The following is a 24521-nucleotide window of genomic DNA, read 5'->3' on the forward strand; positions in this document are numbered from 1 at the left end:
CAGGCCCCGACCAGAGGCTCTGGCCATTAGAAACGCTTCCTCAAGGAGAAGACTGTCATCCTGTCAGCCTGCTCATTACCTTCTCATAATACTGGATGTTCTTGTCGGCCATTCCCATGAGCAGCTGCCGGAAGTCCTGCCTCTTGCTGTTCTGCCACCTCTCCATGTCGGCTTTCAGATCAGCATTGAAACACTCCATCCGATCCTGACATTTCTCCACATTTGCTGGTACCTGGAAGGGGGATGCATACACAGGTGCTCTGTATGTGTAACGGGTACCTCATGCCGCTATGCTCACACATTTGTGAGAGGCCAGATTACTGCCTTAAAATGCCACGGCTCTTTCTCGACTCCATCTTCGCGGTAGCGGCAGCGGTATCTGCGGTTCAGTCGCCAACATGCAGCTCTTTGTCCGTGCCCAGGAGCTACACACTCTCGAGGTGACCGGCCAGGAGACGGTCGCCCAGATCAAGGCTCATGTAGCCTCATTGGAGGGCATCGCTCCAGAAGATCAAGTGCTGCTCGTGGCAGGCACGCCCCTAGAGGATGAGGCTACCCTGGGCCAGTGTGCGGTGGAGGCTCTGAGCACTCCGGAAGTAGCCGGCTGCGTGCTTGGAGGTAAAGTCCATGGTTCCCTGGCCCGAGCTGGGAAAGTAAGAGGTCAGGCACCAAAGGTGGGCAAACAAGAGAAAAGAAGACGAAGACGGACCGGGCCAAGAGGCGTATGCAGTACAACCGGCGCTTTGTCAATGTTGTGCCTACCTCTGGCAAGAAGAAGGGCCCCAATGCCAACTCTTAAGTCCGTTGTCATCTTGGCTTTCTCTAATAAAGTCACTTAGCCCGATAAAAAAAAAAAAAAAAGAAAGAAAATGCCATGAACACACTCCCTCCTCTGGAGGCATTTATTTGTAGGCACAGCCTTGGGTTTCCAGATGTTAGAAAGAATTCTGAAAAGTGCTATCCTGACCCAAATTTTTAAACCCATCCAAGCCAAACAGTGACTTGTGGGGGAAACACCTGCCTGTTTACAAACAGGAAGAAGAAACGCTGTGATTCAGAGTCATATGTCTTTGGCCCCTTTTAGGACTCACCCGTCCAAAAATGAAAGTGTGTGCAGATTTTGCAAGTGTACAGCAGTAGCTGGTATTGCGCTGCTATTCTCCTAGGCCCCATATTGAAACTAGAAAAGAGGGTTTTCCATATAACATGAACTGTTCCATTAACCGTGACGTTTTGGTGATGCCTCTCTCCATTAACCAGAGAATGCACTGCAATAAGACTACTGGCCCACTTTATAAATCAACTGGAGACTTGTCCACGCAATCCCCAGACAGCAGATAACCAAAAATAAAGAACTAAAATTGGGTAAGTCTGGGGAAATGGAAAGAAAGGTGTTTATGCATGTCAAAACCCGTGAAATACAAAGAAGAAATATACAGCAGGCTATTCCTAGTATTTCTTAAGGAAGTTTAGAAGGCTTTCTCAAAATGGAACTAAGTCCCCTGAATTTCACAACTTTCACTTTGCTTTGGTGAGTTTCATCCATCCTACACAGCTAGAAAGAAAATACCCAATATTATAAGAAGGTAATGGGAAATGATCACCCTGGTACCCAAAGCACAAAGCTGGCTTCTCTCCTAACACAGGAGCTCCACTGGACTTTGATGGTGCGTGGGAGGAGGGGGGCGGCCAACATGCCCAAAGCTGGGTCACACACCCACCTGCCAAATGCTTTCCCAAAACAAGTGAGGACTTGTACATTTTGTGTGCTGGGGCCTCTGATCCCAAATGTAACCATCAAGGTCAATCTCTACCAACCAGGGAAGTTTTATACCCAGACCTTATGGGCAGGAGCTGACCCAGAAACACCTCAGGCAAGGCCAAGCCTGAGGGAGCCAACGCCTTCAGGGCTTCCAAAGTGCTGAGGGCACTTAGCCGTCTGCCACCTAGACCATTTGGCCATGGCTGCAGTACACAGGAGCAGGGAAAGTGGAGCCGCCTAGGTGAGGGGATTCAAATGTGCCTGGCACAGGCACTAAACTTGGGAGAGACACGGATGAGTCAGAGAGGAAGGTATACAGTCAGGCATCCTGAGAGACTTAAAAGCAAGGAACTTTGGGGAATTCCCTGGCGTCCAGTGGTTAGGACTCGGTGCTTTCACTGCCATGGGCCCAGATTCTATCCCTGGTTGGGGAACTAAGATCCCACAAGCCGCTCAGCATGGCCGGAAAAAAACCCCACAAAAACCAATAACAAGGAACCTGTTTTTGGGGGGTGGGGGTAGGGGAGCGTTCTCCAAAGCACTTAAACTTCCGGAAGAAAGTTTTAAAAGGACTCGATTTTCCCTCCTGATCTAGGACTGAAGTCACTTTGCCTTTCCCTGCTGATTGACCTGTTACTGTTGGCCACCTTGAGGGAAACCAAAGTGTAAACAAGAGTGCCCTGGCTTTGCCTCTCCAGAGCCATTCCCTGACAAACATCCCAGGAACAAGCCTCAACAGGCACCCAGCGAACCAGTCTCTGGGCTGACCTCCCTTCCCTCCCCGCAGGCACAGGCCAGTTCCCTTATTCCTCTCCTGGCCACTGCTCATTTTAGCATCTGGGGAAAAGTGCCCACGATCAACTTCCTGTTTAGTTAACTACTGCAGCAAGGAGGAAAGCAAAGCTCTGAGAGGAAAACCTCCTGGGACACGGTGAGAAGAGAGGAGCTAGGCTCTCTGATTCCAAGGAGTGCTCACCTAGCAAAGATTCCTGGGTCTGGTCTGGGCATGGAAACTCCGGACTGCATGACTGCCTGAGCCTCGATGTGGGAAGTATTTTTTAGCTTATCATTTTCCCTACACACTCCACGCTGGGTACAGAGGGCAAGTGCTCAGGTCTCAGCAGGCGAATCTTATCTCAAGTCACCCAGTCTAGTTGGGAAGAAAATGAACATGGCTGGACACTGTGGGGAGATGTTTCGAGCGCTTTCACTTCACTCGGAGCCTGTGATACGCACACTGTGAGGAGCAGCTGGAGGCTGAGGACAGCCTGGATGGGGGAGCCGGCTTCCCTGAAGAGGCGACTCTTCAAAGATGATGGAAGTGGGGCCTGTGACTCCAGAGGGATGGTACATGCTGTGACAGAGATGAGACAACACCTGGACCCACCTCAGGAACAGCCAGCTCACAGGCCACAGAGCCCTCAAAGGCAGAGAGACAGAGAGAGCCCCAGCTGGCGGGGAGCAGATGAGAAACCTGGGGCTCTTCCTGAAGGCCAGGGGTTCTGAGGCGTCCTTTTTGGAAAATAGAAACGCCTTGTGCTTCCTCTTACTATAGAGACAGTTCTAGAGCCAGACTTCCAGGCTGTGAATACTGCATCTACCACTTCCTAGATGGGTGACGTTGGGCCTCTCCACGCCTCAGTTTCCTTTTCTGGGTGATACCCTCCACCTTATAAGGTTGGAATGAGGTTAGATGAGGCAGTACATGCATAAAACTCCTGGTACCTGGCATGTGTTAAGCGCCGAACCAATTACTTGTTAGTTCTGATCAGTATCAATACTGTAAAGCGCTGTTCACAAAAGATAATCTATCATTTGCATAACCCCTCAAGTCAAGAATATTTTACTGAACTTTATTCCATGTCACATCAAAAGGTTTCTTTTTTATTTTCCAAATATAAAATATTATAATACGACTAAACATGTTCTTTCAAACTTCATGCCACCCTTCACCCATGCTACCTCACCCCAAGATTTCACCAGAGATGAGAGATGAGTCAACACCAAACTATACTGGCCTGTGATGACCCTCAGTACCCTGGAGCCAGGGTGATGGCTGAAATACCAGAAGGGACAGATCAGACCAACCTGGTGGAGACAGAACTGACAGATTTGGCAACCAACAGCACACAAGAAATAAAACATAGGAAGTCAGAGAGGAGACTAAAGTTTGGGTGGCAGTAGTCCACCATATGGCTCACGGTAAAGGACAGGTCCACAGACCAGATAAAGGAGGTAGCTGCAGCCATGGGAAGGGTGAGACCTCCCTCCACAAGAGGGGGCTGAGACAACTCAATAACAAAAACAAAGAACCCATTTTAAGATGAGTAAAGGTCTCCAACAGACATTTCTCCCAAGAAGTTATATAAATCGCCAACAAGCACATGAAAAGATGCTCCCATCACAAATCCTTAGGGGAATGCAAATCAAAACCACCTCACGTCCATTAGGACGGCTACTGTTAACAAACCAACCAACCAGAAAATACAAGGAATGGCAAGGATGGAGAAAATTGGAAACTTTGCACATGTGGAAGAGAGTATGGCAGTTCAACAAAAAATTAAAAGTAGAATTACCGTATGATCCAGCAATTCCACTTCTAGGTATATACCCAAAAGACTGAAAGCAGGGCCTCAAAGAGATATCTGTACACCCAAGTTCCCTGCAGCATTATTCGCAAAAGACATAAGATGGAAGCTACTAAAGTGTTCGTCCACAGATGAATGGATAAATAAAATGCGATATACACCTACAATGTAATATCATTCAGCCTTAAAGAGGAAGAAAATTCTGACACCTGCTACGACATGGATGAACCTTGAGGGCATTGTGCTAAGTGAAACAATCCAGTCACAAAAAAACAAATACTACTTCATTATAACTGCCTATAAGCGACACCCAGAGTAGTCAAATTCATAGAAACAGAAAGTAGGAGAATGGTGGTTGCCAGGGACCAGAGGGAGGGGAAACAGGGCTTTGTTGTTCAATGAATATGGAGTTTCAGTTCCATAAGATGAAAGGAATTCTAGAGACTGGTTGCAACAATAATGTGAATTTACTATAACACTACTGAACTGCACAGTTAATAATGGTTAGGATGGTAAATTTTACGTTTTGTGTATTCTGCCATGATTAAAAATTTTTTTTAATATATGGGGGAATAAAAGAGGGGGCTAAGGAGGGGAGAGCCAAAGGGTAGAAAAACTCATGGAAAAGCCTACATGTGTAGGCTTAATAAAGGAGTCAGCAAAAGTTACTAAGAAATATGGGCACAGAAGCAGGAAGTGAGTCAGAGACAGCAGAGCCATAGAAGCACAAGGGTGGAGGAGGTTAGAAGAGGGAGGAGATGGGAGGGCTTAAAAAGAAGAGAATAAGAGAGATTGCGTGAGCTGCCTGAAGTGACCAGCTGCTGAAGTTGCCCAACTCTGCGGAGAGGAGGGCTGCTGGCAGCAGGTGCTTGGGCTTGCATTCCTCTCACTTTTGTTTCTTTCTGGATGGTGTCTTTGTGACAATCGATTCACTGACTAGTAACACCCTGCATTCCTTCCTAACTCAATGTTCTGATTTTTTGACTGAGGTACTGTTATCGAGTTATGCTACCTTGTACCTGGAGCAGGTAGAGATGGGAATAGCCGATGCTAACGGTCAGGTGTTGCTGATCACAAGATACCAAGAAGGGAAAAGAATCTCCAGACAAGACCTCAAAACACAATAATTTCTAAACAGAGGACAAGACTGCATTCTTCACATTGGTTCCCCTACCTCTCGTGAGAAGTTCCATTACAGAATATTGGTTGTGGAGCAATGGGAGAAGGGTAACATGGGATGAGATTCAGCACGTGTGTGCTGGAGAGCAGGGTGGTAATGTGAATTCACTCAACATTCACTGAAAAATGTATTAATGAACTCTTTCCACGTGCCAGGCATCTCTCAGCCCTACGATATGAATCTCTACCTAAGTATCCTTCTTGGAGCTAGGCTGGAGGCATCACATTATCTGCTCCCATGAGGGCAGTAGGTTAATAAAGTCCCCAAAGATTATATAAGGCAGACATGATCCCAGTATTGGGGGAGAGGTGCCAGGACCAATGACAGAACCAATTCAAGATGGTTGTCTTCTCGGCTATATGCCACTAAGTGAAAAGCAGGGCACAGCTTCCTAACTGGTGCTGTGTGAACGACAGCAATATTATCCCCCCAGCCCTCTGTGAAGCCAGAGTTCCAGGCTGGTCACCTCCAGTTTCAAGCAACCTGGTCTTTGATCTCAGTGCGCCATACAAATATTTTCATTTTCTATGGGAGCTGTGAGATGAAGAGAAGTTGAGGAAGCACTGAGGCAGGGTAAAGATTGAGAAGAGGCTACTGAATTTGGCACATAGGAAGTCATTGGTGCCCTGAAAGAATGCTTTGAAAAAAAAAATACATAAAAAGAAACAAGCTTCAGAGAATGGCAGCTGAGGAGGGAAAAGTGAGCGCCCAAGTGGAGAGCAGGTGCAATGAGAACAGGAGCCACGAGCTCCCCAACACCCGCTGAAGAGCCAGCGGCAGGTCCAGGTTCTCTGCCCAGTCCCTCTAGCATCAGCCGTGAATCTTACAAAAGCCGGAAGCCTCACCCCTCAGTGAAGCAAAGATTGCTGGGAGCCCTTGTGGTGGGGATAAAGTGCTCCCACTTTGGAACCAGACACATCCGTGGCCCAATTCCAGCTCCACCGTGTGTGAGCATTGGCGTGTAAGTCATATAACTCCCCTGAGCGCTGGTTCCTCATCTTACAGATGAGGAACCGCATTGACAGAGGCTGTTATAGGAATCCAGTAAGGGAGGTGACAGAGTCCTGCACTTCTGTGGCCGATGAGTCTGCTTTCCTAAGCTAGGCTGAGATCACAGCCGCCGTGGACAGGACTGGGAATTATCAGGTGTGTGTCTCCTCACTTGTCGAAAGTATCTGGAAACAACAGATACCCCTGCAAAACTCTCAGGTCTGCCGAAGCTCCGTATTAACGAGTCTCCCTGTTCCTATCTGCTACTTCACAGCTGGAGTTCTTGCTCTCTGCCACATCCTCCCCATTCCAGAATGTGCACCATTCTGGTGATTCTAAGAGACTCTGAAGGTCCACAGCCTTCAGGAGGCCTGTCCCACTGACCGCAGGTGCTCCTTCCTCTCCTCACCTGCTCTCACCCCGAGGAGCGGCACTTCAGCCCCTCTCGCGGTCCGCTCCGCCCGGCCCCGCACCACACCACCTCAGCTCCACGATGACGCTGCCCACTCCCAGCAGCCTCTTCACCTGGCCCGTAGCCAGTACAAGCTACCAGTGGGTCAGGGCCTGAAATACTCCCTCTCTTTCTTTCTTTTTTAACCTTGTATGAAGCATTCTCTCCTAGCATCCCTTCTTCTTTTATTTTTTGAACCAGCAACCTGTGAATATATTAGCATTTGAAAAGAGTCAAATGCAGAATAAAATGTGCAGGTTCCCCATGGTTTACCCTCATATGAGTCCACAACAGACTGTGCATGCTTCCCGTCCAGTTTTAAATGCCATCCCTCAGCCCTCCTGTGTTTCTAGTAATAGCTTTGTCTCAAGCTTCTAAGGAGGGGCAAATTCTCAGATTTCCCCCAGTCTGTGGTCCTGACAGATGCAGCAGAAGGCAGCCAGCCGCCCCCCCACCCCCAGCTGAGTGCCTGTGATTTCTCCAACCTCAAAATTAAAGTGAGGCAGGCCAAGCCTGCAAAAGCAAAGCTCCATCTTCCTGAGAATAAGCCACCTCGGGGTCTGCTGAGTTTCGTCAGCCTAAAAACAAAGCAAAACTTCAAATTCTGCGACACAAACGTTTCCCCTCAGCTCTAGCGGCCTCACCGCTGCCTGCCCTCAGCACACGCCGAGAAGCTGCAGCCACGGGGCCCTCCGTCCGGCAGCTGGAGCCACGGGGCTCAGTCCTCTGTCCTCAGATGTCCACTCCAGTGTGAAATCCCGGTGAGGGACACGGAGACCCAAGAGGCCATTTCCTTCTTCTGGGTTACAGAGAAGTGACCTCTCCATGGCTTCACAGAAAATCAACTTTCCCTCACTCCTCAGAGCAACGTTTCAAGATTTCACCTCAAAACAGAATCAGCCCCAAGATTCCCTCAGATCTTCTGTTAACATGCCCAGACCCGGCGCCTCCCTGTGAAAACTCTCCATCTTTCAGTGGGAATCTGGAAAGTGAAGCTCAAAACATAAAACGATAAACAAAGCACAGAAAAATCTTAAGCTACTCATTTCCTACAACAGGTCTCTCCCTGCTGATGGGTGGTCAGGGAGGAAAGACGCTCAGGAGGCGTGGAGAAGCAGGGGACACTTTGGGACACAAGGAAACGATGCCCCCAACAGTGCAGTGAGAAAAAACATTTTTAATAATTAAGAAAAAAAAAAGTGGCAACAAACCCAGAAAATGAAGCTCTCATTCAGCAGTCCTACTAGAGGCAACAGGAGCTAGTTTGGAAAACAGAGGATCTACCAATGAAGCACCTGTTACTACATCAGACACTGGGCTGATTTTTCCACCTTCACAGCAATCACATGTACGCATCCCACAAAGGCTAATGAGCAAACCAGTCCAAGCTGGGGGACAGAGCTGGGATTCAAACCCAGGGCCATGTGATTCTAAGTCCTGTGCTCTGTCTACCAAACCATGGTTGACTTGGACAGGCTGCCAACTGAGCCCTCCTTTGCCCAGCAAAGTAGTGGCTGCCCCAGACCCTAAACTGGAGACACAATTTCTGCTGCCCCCACCATTGGATCCCACTCACGGGTACATGGTCGGGACAGCCCCTGTTTTGTTCAGTATCACCACTGCTAAATCAGTAGCCAAGTTCACTCTGGTGTGGCTCCCACGAGAGAGAAGGAAGACAAACTCCGCCTCCCCACGGTGTGCTGAGAGGGTATAGGTGTGTTTGGGACCTACTGGTTGGTCTCCTTGGCTAGAAAGAAACCCTTCCCCATCTCGTAAGGACTCCTGTGGCCACGAGGATGAGTCGTATGGATAAGTGATGCTCCAGGGAGGTGAGAGCAGCAGCAGCAGAAAGATTTCAACACTCCCTGGGAGGAGAAGGGAAGTCACCCAGGCCAGCAAGAAGGGTAGAGCACGAGGTGGGAGCTCTCCCAGGTGGAACACGTGAGCCAGAAACAGCTGTTTCCTCTGCTCTGTCTGCTCCAGAGTGGGTGTGACCTGCAGGCAGCCAGCAATCCAGGGCACAGTCAACATTTAATTCGGCCTATTACTCATAACCTTTAGCTCCTGTCTTTGGAAAGGAACTGTCCCCAGTAGGGCTGAACATTACTAAATGCCAAAACCAGCCTCTGACAAAGCTTGCATTCGGTGCTGAGCAGGTACGAATGCTGACAGAACTATTTAAGTGACATCATTTAAATACAGGACCTTCAGCTTCCAAACTAGGCTAGTGGCAGAACTTGCTGTCTTTCCTTCCCTCCCTAGCCAGGAAGAGTGACTTCTATACTTATATTTAGAAGCTAAATTGTTAAGAGTGAACTTTTTAAATACAGCATTCCACGTCATCCCTTTAAGTGACACTGAGACGTGGGCTCAGCAGGCCGTGTTCCACAATATCAGAGGGACAGCTAGGAATTAGTCGGCGGGACGGGCTGCTGAAGACAGAGGGCAGCTGTGCACACAGTGCTGTAAAAGTGCTCACTCTCAGCTTCTGTGCTTTTCTCCTCCTGGGTTGGTTACAGTTTGTGGACCAGTCCACAAATCACACTTCTGAGAACACTGATCTAGACTGTTCTTCCCCAGTCTCCTCAGCCCCATTTCATAGACAGGAACTGCCTATAAATGGCAGAGCTGGAAACCTTAAATAAAAAAAAAAAAAAAAAAAAAAACAGGAAACAGCAGGAGAGTCAACCGCCAACGTACATTAGACATAAAAGGGAGCAAAAAGAGGAAAAGAACAGCATCAACCCCGCCCAGCTAGCACTGACCATCTTGGTCATATGGATCTAGGGACACGAATTCGCTCGTCATCCGGGGGGCATCACTGCTGGAAGCCCGGAGCAGCCCGCCCGCCCACCCCGGGCGGTTCCCCTGACCTTGGGCCGCTCTTCCTTCCTCAGAGCCACAGCTTCCAGTTTGGCTTCGTACTCGGCTTGCACTTGGTCCCTTTTCTTCAGCACGCTCTGTGGGAGGGAGAAAGGGCAGCGTGAACACAGCTGTTGCTTCTGTACCCCGTTCCTCCTTGAATCATGGCCCCAGCCAGCCAAGTGCTCCTAGGACGGTCTGGCTGCAGCATGACACAGGCTCTGGAGGCAGCAGGGGTGGAGGAGGGAGAGAGGGAGAACCGTGCTCAGAGACGGAGCTTTCTAGCACGGTAACTCAGCCTGACGCTGAAAGCGACAGAGGCCTGGGAAAGGGCGAGGTAGGGGGAGCGGTGCCCACCAGCAGGCATGCGCACAGGGAGAACTCAGCTCTGCCAAGACGTGGAGCCTGGCAGGTGACAAGGCGGGACGTTCTCTGAACCGTTAATGAGAAAGTCTAAGTCACGAGAGTTCTTGTCTCTTTAATTCACTGAGTTGACCCCTGGTGGACTGATTTGCTCATTGATCATTATTAGCCACTTATCTGTCCTCCACTCTGGGCCAGTTATGCAAAGAGCAAAGAGATACAGCTCGTATTTGAGGGGTTCCAGCTAAGGGAGAGGTTCAGACACGGCAGGAGGCTGCTTGTGCTCGAAGAGCCACGGACGAGGCCAGAAGCCCTGCAACCATGCGGCGAGCCCGCCAGAGTGAGCGGTGATGGGAGCCAGGCTGGGTGGAACAAGGCGGAGGCAAGCCAGGCACCCAGAATGCAAAATTTAAGGAGACCCTCAGTCTTGGGCCCTGTGCAAGTTCAAGGTTGGCACCTGAGCGTGTTTCCCTAAATCTGTGCCCTGGGCACCTCCCTCGCCTCATCTGTTCCTGGCTCTGCCGCTAAGACCTCACCAGATACAACAGAAAAGGATCGGTTTCATCCCAGGGTTTCTTTTTTCTTCTTTTAGTAGAACCACAAATGACAAATGAAGAGTAATAAGAACTTTCTTTGCCACTAACTCAGAAGACACAAACTGCTGTGAGAGCTTCGAATCTCACGCTCTCTGGCAGAGCATGGAGTCCGGGCAGGAAGGAGCCATTCCTTGGCTAAAGAAGTAGACACCCTGTGTCCCTAGCACGTGCTAAAAGGTGATGAGTGACTGAATCACTGACAACGCTCTGATGCTTCTAATGGAAGGCGTCAGCATGGGGAACCTCAAGTCTCCCCTAAGTAAGTATTTACTTGGAAAAGTGTTTCACCACTAGAAGAACGTGAAGTAAAACTTGCAATAGCTTCCCTTTTCATTGCTTGTCACTCAGCGTTCTCTTCGGCGCTCTGAAGTTACCTCCCCACACTCATCAGCCTCTGAGCAGGAACACTGATGGTGCTGTTCATAGAACCTTGTGTTGTGATGGAAACGTTCCATGATCTGCACTATCCAGTACAGCGGCTGCTCGTCCCACGTGCTGACTGAGCTCTTGAAATGTGGCTGGTGTGACTGAGGAACTGGATTTAAATTTTTATTAATTTTACCTGATTTGATTAAACTGAAATAACAGGACTTCCCTGGTGGTCCAGTGGTTAAGAATCTGCCTTCCAATGCAGCAGATGTGGGTTCGATCCCCGGTCGGGGAACTAAGATCCCACAGGCCGCGGGGCAACTAAGCCCACACGCCACAACTCCTGAGCCCGTGAGCCACAATGAGTGAGGCTGCATGCTGCAACTACCGAGCCCGTGTGCTCTGGAACCTGTGCGCCACAACTACAGAGCCCGCACGCTCTGGAGCCTGCATGCCACAACTAGAGAGAAGCCCGCACACCACAACTAAGACCCGACACAGCCAAAAATAAAATTAAATAAATAAATAAATATTTAACTGAAATAGCCACCCATGGCAAGGGGCTGCCATACTGAACAGAACAAATCAATAAAGTAAAAAAACAGAACAAAAAAACAGGGGTCCTTTCTGGATTTCACAGAGCCGAAAGCATTCTAAATCTACTGGTCTGGTATCAGCACTAGCTGCTCTCCATGGAGACACAAATATGGTTCCCTCGGGGCCAGGGGCAGGGGCACCTAGAACCCATGCCAGGGACTCCCTTCACAGGACGCCTCACATCTTACTGGGAAAAGCGCACATCCAGGCTAGGAACAGGGTTCCAGGAACTAGGGTGAGTTGTTCCAGTGACACACCCCTGTCAGTGTGGCAAGAACCTCACAACCAAAGCTAGAAATGCTCTTAAAACAATACCTTGGGACACAGCACAGCTGTGTGTGTTGTGCTCTCTGCTGTATCCCCAGCACTTGGGTAAGTGAACGAAGGAATGTTAAGGCAGGGCAGAAACAGGGTGAGGACGGCTGTGGAGGGCGGGGCAGGGGCACGCAGAGGGGAACGCAAGTATCTCCGCGCCCCTCCCCTTGTTGATTTCTGGTATCCACTAGAATCAGAGACCCCTACAGATCTCTGTGAGAAGCTCAGATGGTAAATGTCTGCAGGGACTAGCCTCCCACCCAAAACAGCAGATTCTGCCGATAAACCTGGCCACACTAGCCTGTGGTTGAGGGGGCCTGAGCCTACGATGGAGTGAAAGGGCCAAGATACTTGTCAGCATCTGCAGAGAAGTTCCTGGGGCCTCCTGTCCCCAGTTCTGCTCCAAGTCTCTCTGTAGAGGTTGCCCAGGCCCCCAGGCAGGGAGGGATGGTGAGAGGAGCCCTGTCAGCTCCACTCAGCTAAATGCATCTCCTCTCCCTACCCCCAAAGCAGGCAAGGGGGCCCCAAGATTCAGCCACACACGCCCCCTCCCACTACTGGGACCGTGCCTTCCTTGGCCCAGAGGAGAGGTAAGGGCTCTGTCTCCTCAGCCACTGCAATCCCAGCCTCGCCTGGAGCAACCAGACACTGCCTTCTCATGAAGCCTGACTGGAGGATTTGGGCTAACATCCCTGCCTCAGTGGACAGCGGAAATAACTCCCAACAACAAAAGCTCACAACGACCCTGCGGCAGTGAAAGGATGCCACCGCCATTCTACAGGCAAGAACACTACGGCACCGTGGAGGGACCTGGTTGAGGCCACACTGCTGGCTAAGAGCACGGTGGTGACTCACCCGGGCTTCTCCTGCTGCGTTCCAGGGCAGAGCGCGGTTTCTCAGCCTGCCTGCAATCCAACCAGGCTAAAGGCTAAAGGCTGGGAAACCTGTTCTGAACCAAGATAAACTGTGGAAGACTACCATCCTCGCTGGGAGCACCTTTGAACACCACGGTCGATGGTCTGTAGGGACTGGCCTCGCAGTCGAAACAGCACAGATTCTGCAGATTAACCTGGCCACACTAGCTTCTGGTTGAGGGGGCCTGAGCCTACGATGGAGTGAAAGGGCCTAGATACTGTGTCAGCATCTGCAGAGAGGCTCTTCTATCACTGAGTGACAAGCAAAAGGCATTTGTCATCTGAGCTTCTCACAGAGATCTATAGGGGTCTCTGATTCCAGTGGACACCAGAAATCAACAAGGGGAGGGGCGCGGAGATACTTGCGTTCCCCTCTGCGTGCCCCTGCCCCGCCCTCCACAGCCATCCTCACCCTGTTTCTGCCCTGCCTTAACATTCCTTCATTCACTTACCCAAGTGCTGGGGATACAGCAGAGAGCACAACACACAAAACCCCTGCCCACCTGGAGCTTACATTCTAGAGGGGAGGCAGATAACACACAAGTAAAATGTAACAATATAGCGCGTGTAAGGCAGTGCTAGGTGTCCAGGAAGAAAGATAAAATAGGAAAGGAGGATGTAAAGCACTGAGGGTTTGGGAGATGACGAATTGTACACTGGGTGGCCAGGGAGGACCTCAATGAGAGGTGACTTTTTTTTTTAAATAAATTTATTTTCTTTTATTTATTTTTGGCTGAGTTGGGTCTTCGTTACTGCACGCGGGCTTTCCCCAGCTGCAGGGAGCAGGGGCTACTCCTCGTTGTGGTGTGCCGGCTTCTCATTGCGGTGGCCTCTCCCGCTGCGGAGCACGGGCTCTATGCCCGAGGGCTTCATTAGTTGTGGCAGATGGGCTCTAGAGCACAAGCTCAGCAGTTGTGGTGCACGGGCCCAGCCGCTCCGCGGCACGTGGGATCTTCCCGGACCAGGGCTCGAACCCGTGTCCCCTGCATTGGCAGGTGGATGCTCAACCACTGCGCCACCAGGGAAGCCCGAGAGGTGACTTTTAATTAGAGACACGGAATACATTTCTCTCAAACGCTATATATATTTTTTAATGTAGAGCATTTCATCACAATTTCAAAATGATCCTAGTAATCTGCAACTTCACTACCCTTCTTTTCAAATGCAGAGGAAAAAAATGACTTGTTTCTTTAATAAATAAATTGCAAGGAAAAACAGAGGGGGAGGGATTTCTAAAATATTAAAAAAATATATCAAGCAATGTATGGATTTTATTTATATCCCAATTTGGGAAAAAACTATAAAAACAGTGTCTGAGACAACTGGGGAAATTGAACACTAACTGGATATTTGAGGAAATATTAAGGGGAAAAAAATCTGTTTAGGTGTGATAATAATGTGGTCCTTTTTCTTTTTTAAAAGAATGCTTGCATTTCAGAGATATGTATTTTTGTATGAAGTGATGTGATGCCTGGGATTTGCTTTAAAATAACCCAGGGGGCGGGGGCTGGGAGCAGGGGGAGGAGAGCTAGAACAAGATGGACCGTGAGTGGGCGACTGTTGCAGCCGGCTGATGGGTACGTGGGGGACGGTTATACTTCCACCCTACTTTTGGATATGTTTGAATTTTTCCATGATAAAAAAGTTAAGCAATGGAAACATAACACCTGTCATCCAAAATGTTTACTTTACAAACTAACAACAGCCATTAAACAAAAGTGTTTGGAAGTTCAATCACAGATACATTCTGTGTTTTGGCTCTCAACATCTGCACTGGATTTTCTCCAAGAACGTGCCACAATGGTCAGTATCAATAGGAAAGTCCAACATCCAGGAAACAGGAAAGTCTCCACCCCCAGACCTCATGCTCATGTCTCCCCCTGAGAAGGCTGTCGGCTCACAAACGTGGAGGAGGAGGAGAGAGCAGCCAAAAACAGCCCCAATGCAAATGGTCCACAGGTCCGGAAGGTTTTTAAGCTTTAAGTCTTTCTGTAAGAGGGACATTAGGATGCAGGGTTGACAGTACAGAATGGCTTGTATTCTGGTGCGCCAAGGGCTGACAGCCCAAAAGACCCAGGAGGAATTTGTGTAGAATAATGAGGGTTCCGTAATAAAGAAGCTCAAATGAGAATAAAAATCAAACACCCAAAACCAAACAAAACCCAGACTCACACATACAGAGAAAAGATCGGTGGTTGCCAAAGGGAAGAAGGGTTAGGAGGGTTACAAAATGGGTGAAGGGTATCAAGAGGTACAAACTTCCAGGTATAAAATAAGTAAGTGGACTTCCCTGGTGGCACAGCGGTTAAGAATCCGCCTGCCAATGCAGGTGACACGGGTTCAATACCTACCTGGTCGGGGAAAATCCCACATGCTGCGGAGCCACTAAGCCCGTGCGCCACAACTACTGAGCCTGTGCTCTAGAGACCGCAAGCCACAACTACTGAAGCCCGCGCGCTCTAAGGCCTGTGTGCCACAACTACTGAGCCCGCATGCTGCAACTACTGAAGCCCGCACAACTAGAGCCCATGCTCCGCAACAAGAGAAGCCACCTCAATGAGAAGCCCGCGCACCGCAACGAAGAGTAGCCCCCGCTCGCCACAACTAGAGAAAGTCCATGCGCAGCAACAAAGACCCAATGCAGCCAAAAATAAATAAAATTTAAAAAATAAAAATAAATAAAGTAAGTCATGGGGATGTACTGGATAGCATGGAGAAGAGTCAATAACACTGTACTAACTCTGTAAGGTCACAGGGTAAATAAAGTTATTTTGGTGATTGTTTTGCAATGTATACAAATGTGGAATCATTATGTTGTACACATGAAACTAATATCATATGTCAAATATACTTCAATTTTTTAAATTTATAATAATTTAAAAAGAAATCTGACACCCGACATAGCCTTATGGCCTGTCTTTGGGTGCCCCTCTAGGAGAGCATTTTCCTATGGGGAGGAAAATTAGTCTGAACTTGGTCCTGATGACATAATTTCTGATTAAATGACTGAACTTAGGTTGCCCCATTCAACATGCTCTTTTTACATATTCATTCTTTGATGACAGACAACCTGTGAGTTAAATTTTCTAGGGCAATGTTGGTAATACTAAAACCACACATTTTGCCTTAGTTTTAAAAAATACTTGTTACAGAAAATTTGGAAAATAAAGAAAAAGGTAGAGGAGGGGGGGGAAAGCACCCACAATCTCATCTTTCAGGCACAACCAGTAACACGTTTTGTCTTTACTTCTAGTCTTTTCTCTTGAATAACTCCTTTGATGCTCCCCACTTCTCTGTGTCTCTTCCTGGCACGTCTGTTTTTCAGATGTTGGATACCTGAAATATTTTGGTCTGGCCCTCTCACTTTTATATTCTTTTTCTCTCCAATCCTCCATCTGTCTTTCTGTTTCACTTTAAAGTGATTTCCTTAACTTTTTCTGCTAACTCTTCTCTATTGATTTTGTTTTTTCATTTCTATCATGATCTTCATTTCCATGAGCTCTTTGTTTATTCTCTGGATTTTAAAAAATGCTTGTTTTATGGCTGTGACATCTCTTCTCTTTCTGAAGATACTGATTTTTTTTTTTCCTGGAAGTTTTCTTCTCCCTCAATGATGCTTTATGTTTTTCCTTCTCTGTATTTACTTGATACTCATATTAGAACCTTCCCTAATATCTGGCGACCCTTATCTGCACACTCACCTAAGAGGGAAACACTAAAAAACTGGTTGAAAGCTCTGTGACTTCGAGGTCTTGCTGACAGTTCTCTACAGGGACTCTGCTGGGTCATTTCATTGAAGATTCCCCCATCCCTCTCAATATCAGTATATTCTAGTCTCTTCTCCCAAAACCTGTTTAGATTTTTCCAAAAGGCTCTTTTAATGCTTGCAGGGAAGGTATAAGGCTGAGAGCCAAGCAGAGGAAGACGACTAAGAATCTCAAATCTCAGTAACCTTTTGCTTTAGATTTTAGGATCTTAGCCGCCACCTTTAACTTTGCCTGGCGGCTCTCGGCCCAGAGACCCTCTATTTTTTTTTTTTTTTATCACCCTCCAGCTCTGCCCGAGTGGCAAAGCAATAGTGGCCCCTGTGTGAGGAGGGAGGACAGAATCGGAAGCTCTAACTGCTTCTGAAACAGACCCCTGACTAATCCTTCTCTTTCGCTCCATCTTTCCCTCAGTCCCGAGGTACTTGGTGCTGCCAATTCTTGACCATTTTGAAGGAGTCCCCGGTGTAAACCAGGTGGCTTCTTAGTCTTTCCCCACCATCAGCTTGGGCGGCTTTGAGTCACCTGAGTCCCTGTCACCTCTCAATTTGCTTTTAGTTCCTCACTGTACTGCAATTGTTTCCCTTCCTGCTGCTCTTTGTCTTTGCAGAAGCATACCTTTAAAAAACAATCATTCTAGTGTCATTTTGGTTTCATGAAAAAGAGGAAGTTTCAATATGTATACAGTCTGCCCTAACTCAGAATCTCAGAGTTTTAATTTTTATACTTTTCTAATTTTTAAAAACATTTGAGATCATCATGTACATTTCTACATCCTGATTCTTCACATTTTCAAGAAATCAGGCCCTCAGTCCATAATCACTTTTGTTTAGGAAGGAGGACTTTTCTCCCCGAAATCAATCTTCCAGAAAATCTTTTTGGTTTTTGAAAGGCACCAGAAGTGGGCAACCTAAAGCACTGACTAGTCACTTGACTCCTTAGCTCCGCCTTGTGGCCTCTGAGGAGAAAAGGTGGGCAGGCTGAAGAAACCATCCGGCAATTAAATAACCAGCATCTGAAAGCAGCAATCCTGGAACATTGCTCAAAGTATTTATCTCCAACTCAAACTGTCCTCAAACCCAAACTTCTGCATCCACATCTTACACCTCTAATCACGATCAGCAATGACTTCCATATTATTAAATCCGATGGCCACCATTTATCATGCTCTTTCTAAAAACACTTCTCTTGGTTTCCCTAAGGTCATCCTCTACTCTTTTTCTCCTACCACACTGACCATTCCTTCTCAGGCTACTTTCCTACTTGTTCCACCCCCTAATTAGGTGCTACACCACTAAATATTGCCAATATACACCACTAAATATTGCCACTAAATATTGCCAATATTGCCTAATTAGGTGCTACACCACTAACTATTGCCAATGCCTCAGGAAGCAGGCCTGGACTATTTACCTCGATCTCATCTCACCAGATAATCTTCCGACTCTCGTAGATTTAAACGCCATCTATACAGAAATGACTCCCAAATTTCTATTCCCACTCTAAACTCATAACCAGCTGCCATGACATCACTACTTTAATGACTAACAGGCATTTTCTTAACTGAATATGGACAAAACAACCTGATTCCCAACTGCTCAATCTGTTCCACCCCAAACTTCCTCATCTCACTAAACAGGACCACTATCAACACAGCTGCTGAAACCAAAAACCCAGGAGTCATCCTCAATTCCTCCATTTCTCACTTCACATTAATACAGCAGCAAGTCTAGTTGGCCCTTCATACAAAATATACCCCAAATCCACCCACTTCTCCAAGCTCCACCACCTCAGTTATCTGCCACCTGGCTCCCTGCAACAGTCTCCTACTGGTCTCCGGACCTCCTCTCCCCGTCCCCCACGCAACAACCCATTCTCCATACTGCAGCACTAGCTGTCTTCTTAAAGTAAAAACCGTATCCTGTCATTTCCCTGCAGGAAACTAACTGGCTTCTCTTTTATTCCTAAGTACAAAATCCAGACTCTTACCAACCATGGCCTTTAAGATATTACCGTATGTCCTGGCCTTTACTTATCTCTTTGACCTCCCCACCTGCCACCTGCTCCCTTGCTCAACTGGCCCCACTCACACTGGCCTTTACCTTATCACCCACTCTTCTGACTCTCACCTCACTAGTCATCACCAAGACCTCTGAGATAAGCATGCTCTTTGACTTGCAGATAAAACTCTCTTAAAAATAACAAGGTACATAACAATGAGCAGAGTTCCCTATGCTTTGAAAAAGAATAGATACGGGTATATGTATGACTGAATCACTTTGCTGTACACCTGAAACTATCACAACACTGTTAATCAACTATACTCCAATATAAAATAAAAAGTTAAAAAAAAAAAGATACATGACATACAATAGTTATATATCTGTAAATGTTCCAATTGCACCACACTGCCAACTTCAATATCTGCCAACTACCTGCTATGAATGAGGCAGTGTGGGATATGAAGTATAGGGCTCTGCCCTAATCTTCTTAAATAAAAATTCTCCAACTCTTGGCCTGGTCATAGTGATGCCAGTACTCAAAAGGCACTGCCAGAACTTTGCTAAAGACTCTAACGTGTTCTCTTTCAGCCCGTTACTATCATAATTACATTTTACACACACATTGTGTATAGGATGTGAGCCCACGGAAGGGCTCACCTGCAGATGTCTACAGTGTGCTTAACTTGAGTCTTGAGCCTGAGGGTAACTTTGGTACCCCTCTCTCTCAAGCACTGTTCACTCCGTAGCAACTTTGGAATACACATCTTCAACCATCTTTCCAGTACAAGCTGTCCTCATTGTTCCCTGAACATTATTCATCTGTTCCACATGGCCTGATAACGACCCTCCTTTTTCGGTGCTTTCTCTCTGCCTCCAAAGGGAACAGAATGTACCCAGCCACAATTATACTTAGAGAGAGATAATTTGAGCCTCAGCTTTGAAAAGCAGGGACTGATCCAGTTTCTCTCGCCAACAGTAAAGACACAAATATAAGGTGGCTGCTCATTAGAATTGGGGCCATGGAACAGAGGAAAGATCTACCCATGGGGCTCTGCTTCTTTATCTATAAAATGAGCAAGTTAGACAAGATGAACCTTGTCTACAATCGTAGTAGTCCCCAGAAGCTATGCTCTCCAACCAGTCTAAGTGCAGACTGGGGCAGTTTCTAATGTGGACATTAAAGCATTTGATCCTTACCACTTTTGTTCTAAAATTTTACATGATATGCTTTGCGTTGGTTCTCTGTTCATTCCTTTTGCTGGGTAGTTAACCTGTCACGGCCTTCAGCTTAGGGAGATTTTCTTGTATTATTTCTTTCATAATTTCCTTCCCTCAGTTTTCTCTGTTCTCTCAATCAGGAACTCCTATCAGTTGGATGCTGAACTTCTGAGATTAACCCTCCAGGTCTCTTATCATTCTTTCACATTTTCAGTATTTTTGCATTTTTGTTCTACTTTCCAACTACTTTTATTTTTTATACAGTAGGTTCTTATTAGTAATCTATTTTACACATAGTAGTGTATATATGTCAATCCCGATCTCCCAGTTCATCACACCACCACCACCACCCACCCCCGCTTTCCCCCCATGGTGTCCATACAACTTTTTAAAATATAAATTTATTTAATTTTTTTATTTTTGGCTGCTTTGGGTCTTCATTGCTACACATGTGCTTTCTCTAGTTGCAGCAAGCAGGGGCTAATCTTCATTGCAGTGCGTGGGCTTCTCATTGCGGTGGCTTCTCTTGTTGTGGAGCACAGGCTCTAGGCACGTGGGCTTCAGTAGTTGTGGCACACGGGCTCAGTAGTTGTGGCTCACGGGCTCTAGAGCACAGGTTCAGTAGTTGTGGTGCACGGACTTAGCTGCTCCACAGCATGTGGAATCTTCCCAGACCAGGGCTCGAACCCATGTTCCCTGCATTGGCAGGCGGATTCTTAACCAGTGCACCACCAGGGAAGCCTGGTTGTCCATATGTTTGTTCTCTACATCTGTGTCTCTACCTCTGCCTTGCAAACCAGTTCATCTGTACTATTTTTCTAGATTCCACATATATGCATTAATATACAGTATTTGTTTTTCTCTTTCTGACTTGCTTCACTCTGTATGACAGTCTCTAGGTCCATCCACATCTCTACAAATGACCCAATGGCTGAGTAATATTCCATTGTATATATGTACCACATCTTCTTTATCCATTCGTCTGTCAATGGGCATTAAGGGTGCTTCCATGACCTAGCTATTGTAAATAGTGCTGCAGTTAACACTGGGATGCATGTGTCTTTTTGAATTATGGTTTTTCTCTGCGTGTATGCCCAGTAGTGGGATTGCTGGGTCATATGGTAATTCTATTTTTAGTTTTTTAAGGAAGCTCCATACTGTTCTCCATAGTGGCTGTATCAATTTACATTCCCACCAACAGTGCAAGAGGGTTCCCTTTTCTCCACACCCTCTCCAGCATTCACTGTTTGTATGTTTTCTGATGATGCCCATTCTAACCAGTGTGAGGTGACACCTCACTGTGGTTTTGATTTGCATTTCTCTAATAATTAGTGGTGTTGAGCAGCTTTTCACATGCCTCTTGGCCATCTGTATGTCTTCTTTGGAGAAATGTCTATTTAGGTCTTCTCTCCATTTTTGAACTGCGTTGTTTTTTTGATACTGAGCAGCATGAGCTGTTTACATATTTTGGAGATTAATCCTTTGTCCATTGATTCATTTGCAAATATTTTCTCCCACTCTGAGGGTTGTCTTTTCATCTTGCTTATAGTTTCCTTTGCTGTGCAAAACCTTTTAAGCTTCATTAGGTCCCATTTGTTTATTTTTGTTTTTATTTCCATTACTCTAGGAGGTGGGTCAAAAAAGACCTTGCTGTGATTTATGTCAAAGAGTGTTCTTCCTATGTTTTCCTCTAAGAGTTTTATAATGTCCAGTCTTACATTTAGGTAAGACTTTAATCCATTTTGAGTTTACTTTTGTGTATGGTATTAGGGAGTGTTCTAATTTCATTCTTTTACATATAGCTGACCAGTTTTCCCAGCACCGCTTATTGAAGAGGCTATCTTTTCTCTATTTTATATCCTTGCCTCCTTTGCCATAGATTAGGTGACCACAGCTGCGTGGGTTTATCTCTGGGCTTTCTATCCTGTTCCATTGATCTATATTTCTGTTTTTGTGCTAGTACCATACTGTCTTGATTACTATAGCTTTGTAGTATAGTCTGAAGTCAGGGAGTCTGATTCCTCCAGCTCCATTTTTTTCCCTCAGGATTGGCTAATTGGGGTCTTTTGTGTCTCCATACAAATTTTAAGATTTTTTGTTCTAGTTCTGTAAAAAATGCCATTGGTAATTTGATTGGGATGGCACTGAATCTGTAGATTGCTTTGGATAGTATAGTCATTTTCACGATATTGATTCTTCCAAGAACATGGTGTATCTCTCCATCTCTTTGTGTCATCTTTGATTTCTTTCATCAGTGTCTTACAGTTTTCTGAGTACAGGTCTTTTACCTCCTTAGGTAGGTTTATTCCTAGGTATTTTATTCTTTTTGGTACAATGGTGAATGGGATTATTTCCTTAATTTCTCTTTCTGATCTTCTGTTGTTAGTGTATAGGAATGCAAGAGATTTCTGTGCATTAATTTTGTGTCCTGCAACTTTACCAAATTCATTGATTAGCTCTAGTAGTTTTCTGGTGGCATCTTTAGGATTATCTATGTATAAAACCATGTCATCTGCAAACAGTGACAACTTTACTTCTTCTTTTCTAATTTGGATTCCTTTTATTTCTTTTCCTTCTCTGATTGCTGTGGCTAGGACTTCCAAACCTATGTTGAATAAAAGTGGAGAGGGTGGACATCCTTGTCTTGTTCCTGATCTTAGAGGAAACGCTTTCAGTTTTCACCCTTGAGAATGATGTTTACTGTGAGTTTGTCACATATGGCCTTTATTATGTTGAGGTAGGTTCCCTCTATGCCCAGCCTCTGGATAGGTTTTGTCATAAATGGATATTGAATTTTGTCAAAAGCTTTTTCTGCATCTATTGAGATGATCATATGGTTTTTATTCTTCAGTTTGTTAATATGGTGTATCACATTGATTGACTTGCGTATATTGAAGAATCCTTGCATCCCTGGGATAAATCCCACTTGATCATGGTGTACGATCCTTTTAATGTGTTGTTGGATTCTGTTTGCTAGTATTTTGTCGAGGATTTTTGCATCTATATTCATCAGTGATATTAGTCTGTAATTTTCTTTTTTTGGAGTATCTTTGTCTGGTTTTGGTATCAGGGTGATGGTGGCCTCATAGAATGACTTTGGGAGTGTTCCTTCCTCTGCAATTTTTTGGAAGAGTTTGAGAAGGACGGGTGTTAGCTCTCTCTAAATGTTTGATAGAATTCACTTGTGAAGCCATCTGGTCCTGGACTTTTGTTTGCTGGAAGATTTTTAATCACAGTTTCAACTTCATTGCTTGTGATTGGTCTGTTCATATTTTCTATTTCTTCCTGGTTTAGTCTTGGAAGGTTATACTTTTCTAAGAATGTATCCATTTCTTCCAGGCTGTCCATTTTATTGGCATAGAGTTGTCTGTAGTAGTCTCTTATGATGCTTTGTATTTCTGCAGTGTTTGTTGTAATTTCTCCTTTTTCATTTTTAATTTTATTGATCTGAGTCCTCTCCCTCCTTTTCTTGAAGAGTCTGGCTAAAAGGTTTATCAATTTTGTTTATCTTCTCAAAGAACCAGCTGTTAATTTTATTGATCTTTGGTATTGTTTTCTTTGTTTCTATTTCATTTATTTCTGCTCTGATCTTTATGATTTCTTTCCTTCTACTAACTTTGGGTTTTGTTTGTTCTTCTTCCTCTAGTTTCTTTAGGTGTAAGGTTAGATTGTTTGAGATTTTTCTTGCTTTTTGAGGTACGACTGTATTGCTATAAACGTCCCTCTTAGAACTGCTTTTGCTGCATCCCATAGGTTTTGGATCATTGTGTTTTCATTGTCATTTGTCTCTAGGTATTTTTTGATTTCCTCTTTGATTTCTTCAGTGATCTCTTGGTTATTTAGTCACGTATTGTTTATCCTCCATGTGTTTGTGTTTTTTACATTTTTCTCCCTGTAATTTATTTCTGATTTCACGGCGCTGTGGTCAGAAAAGATGCTTGATATGATTTCAGTTTTCTTAAATTTACTGAGTTTTGATTTGTGACCCAAGATGTGATCTATCCTGGTGAATGTTCTGTGTGCACTTGAGAAGTGTAATCTGCTGTTTTCGGATGGAATGTCCTATAAATATCAATTAAATCTATCTGGTCTGTTGTGTCATTTAAAGCTTGTGTTTCCTTATTAATTTTCTGTCTGGATGATCTGTACACTGGTTTAAGTGAGGTGTTAAAATCCCCCACTATTATTATTATTATTATTATTTTTTGCAGTACGCAGGCCTCTCACTGTTGTGGCCTCTCCCGTTGCAGAGCACAGGCTCTGGATGCGCAGGCTCAGTGGCCATGGCTCACGGGCCCAGCCGCTCCGCGGCATGTGGGATCTTCCTGGACTGGGGCACGAACCCGTGTCCCCTGCATCGGCAGGCGGACTCTCAACTGCTGCACCACCAGGGACGCCCCCCCCCCACTATTATTGTGTTACTGTCAATTTCCTCTTTTAGAGCTGTTAGCAGTTGCTTTATGTATTGAGGTGCTCCCATGTTGGGTGTATATATATTTATAATTGTTATATCTTCTTCTTGGATTGATCCCTTGATCATTATGTAGTG

At 46.0% G+C, this 24521-nt stretch overlaps 1 protein-coding gene and 1 pseudogene across 2 annotated transcripts in view; one reads left to right on the forward strand and one right to left on the reverse strand.

Moving 5' to 3' along the window:
* Positions 1–24521, reverse strand: part of SNX30 (sorting nexin family member 30) — a 105767-nt gene that overhangs the window by 4354 nt on the left and 76892 nt on the right. For both annotated transcript variants that reach the window (XM_060300612.1, XM_060300613.1), the window contains 2 exons: positions 9845–9931; positions 80–232 (listed from right to left, as the gene is read on the reverse strand). In XM_060300612.1, the coding sequence (XP_060156595.1) occupies positions 80–232; positions 9845–9931 (240 nt within the window). The remainder of the gene's footprint in view (positions 1–79; positions 233–9844; positions 9932–24521) is intronic.
* LOC115854575 (ubiquitin-like protein FUBI pseudogene) lies at positions 346–835 on the forward strand (annotated as a pseudogene).

The sequence above is a fragment of the Globicephala melas genome, chromosome 6 (assembly GCF_963455315.2).
Source record: "Globicephala melas chromosome 6, mGloMel1.2, whole genome shotgun sequence".
Taxonomy (NCBI): domain Eukaryota; kingdom Metazoa; phylum Chordata; class Mammalia; order Artiodactyla; family Delphinidae; genus Globicephala; species Globicephala melas.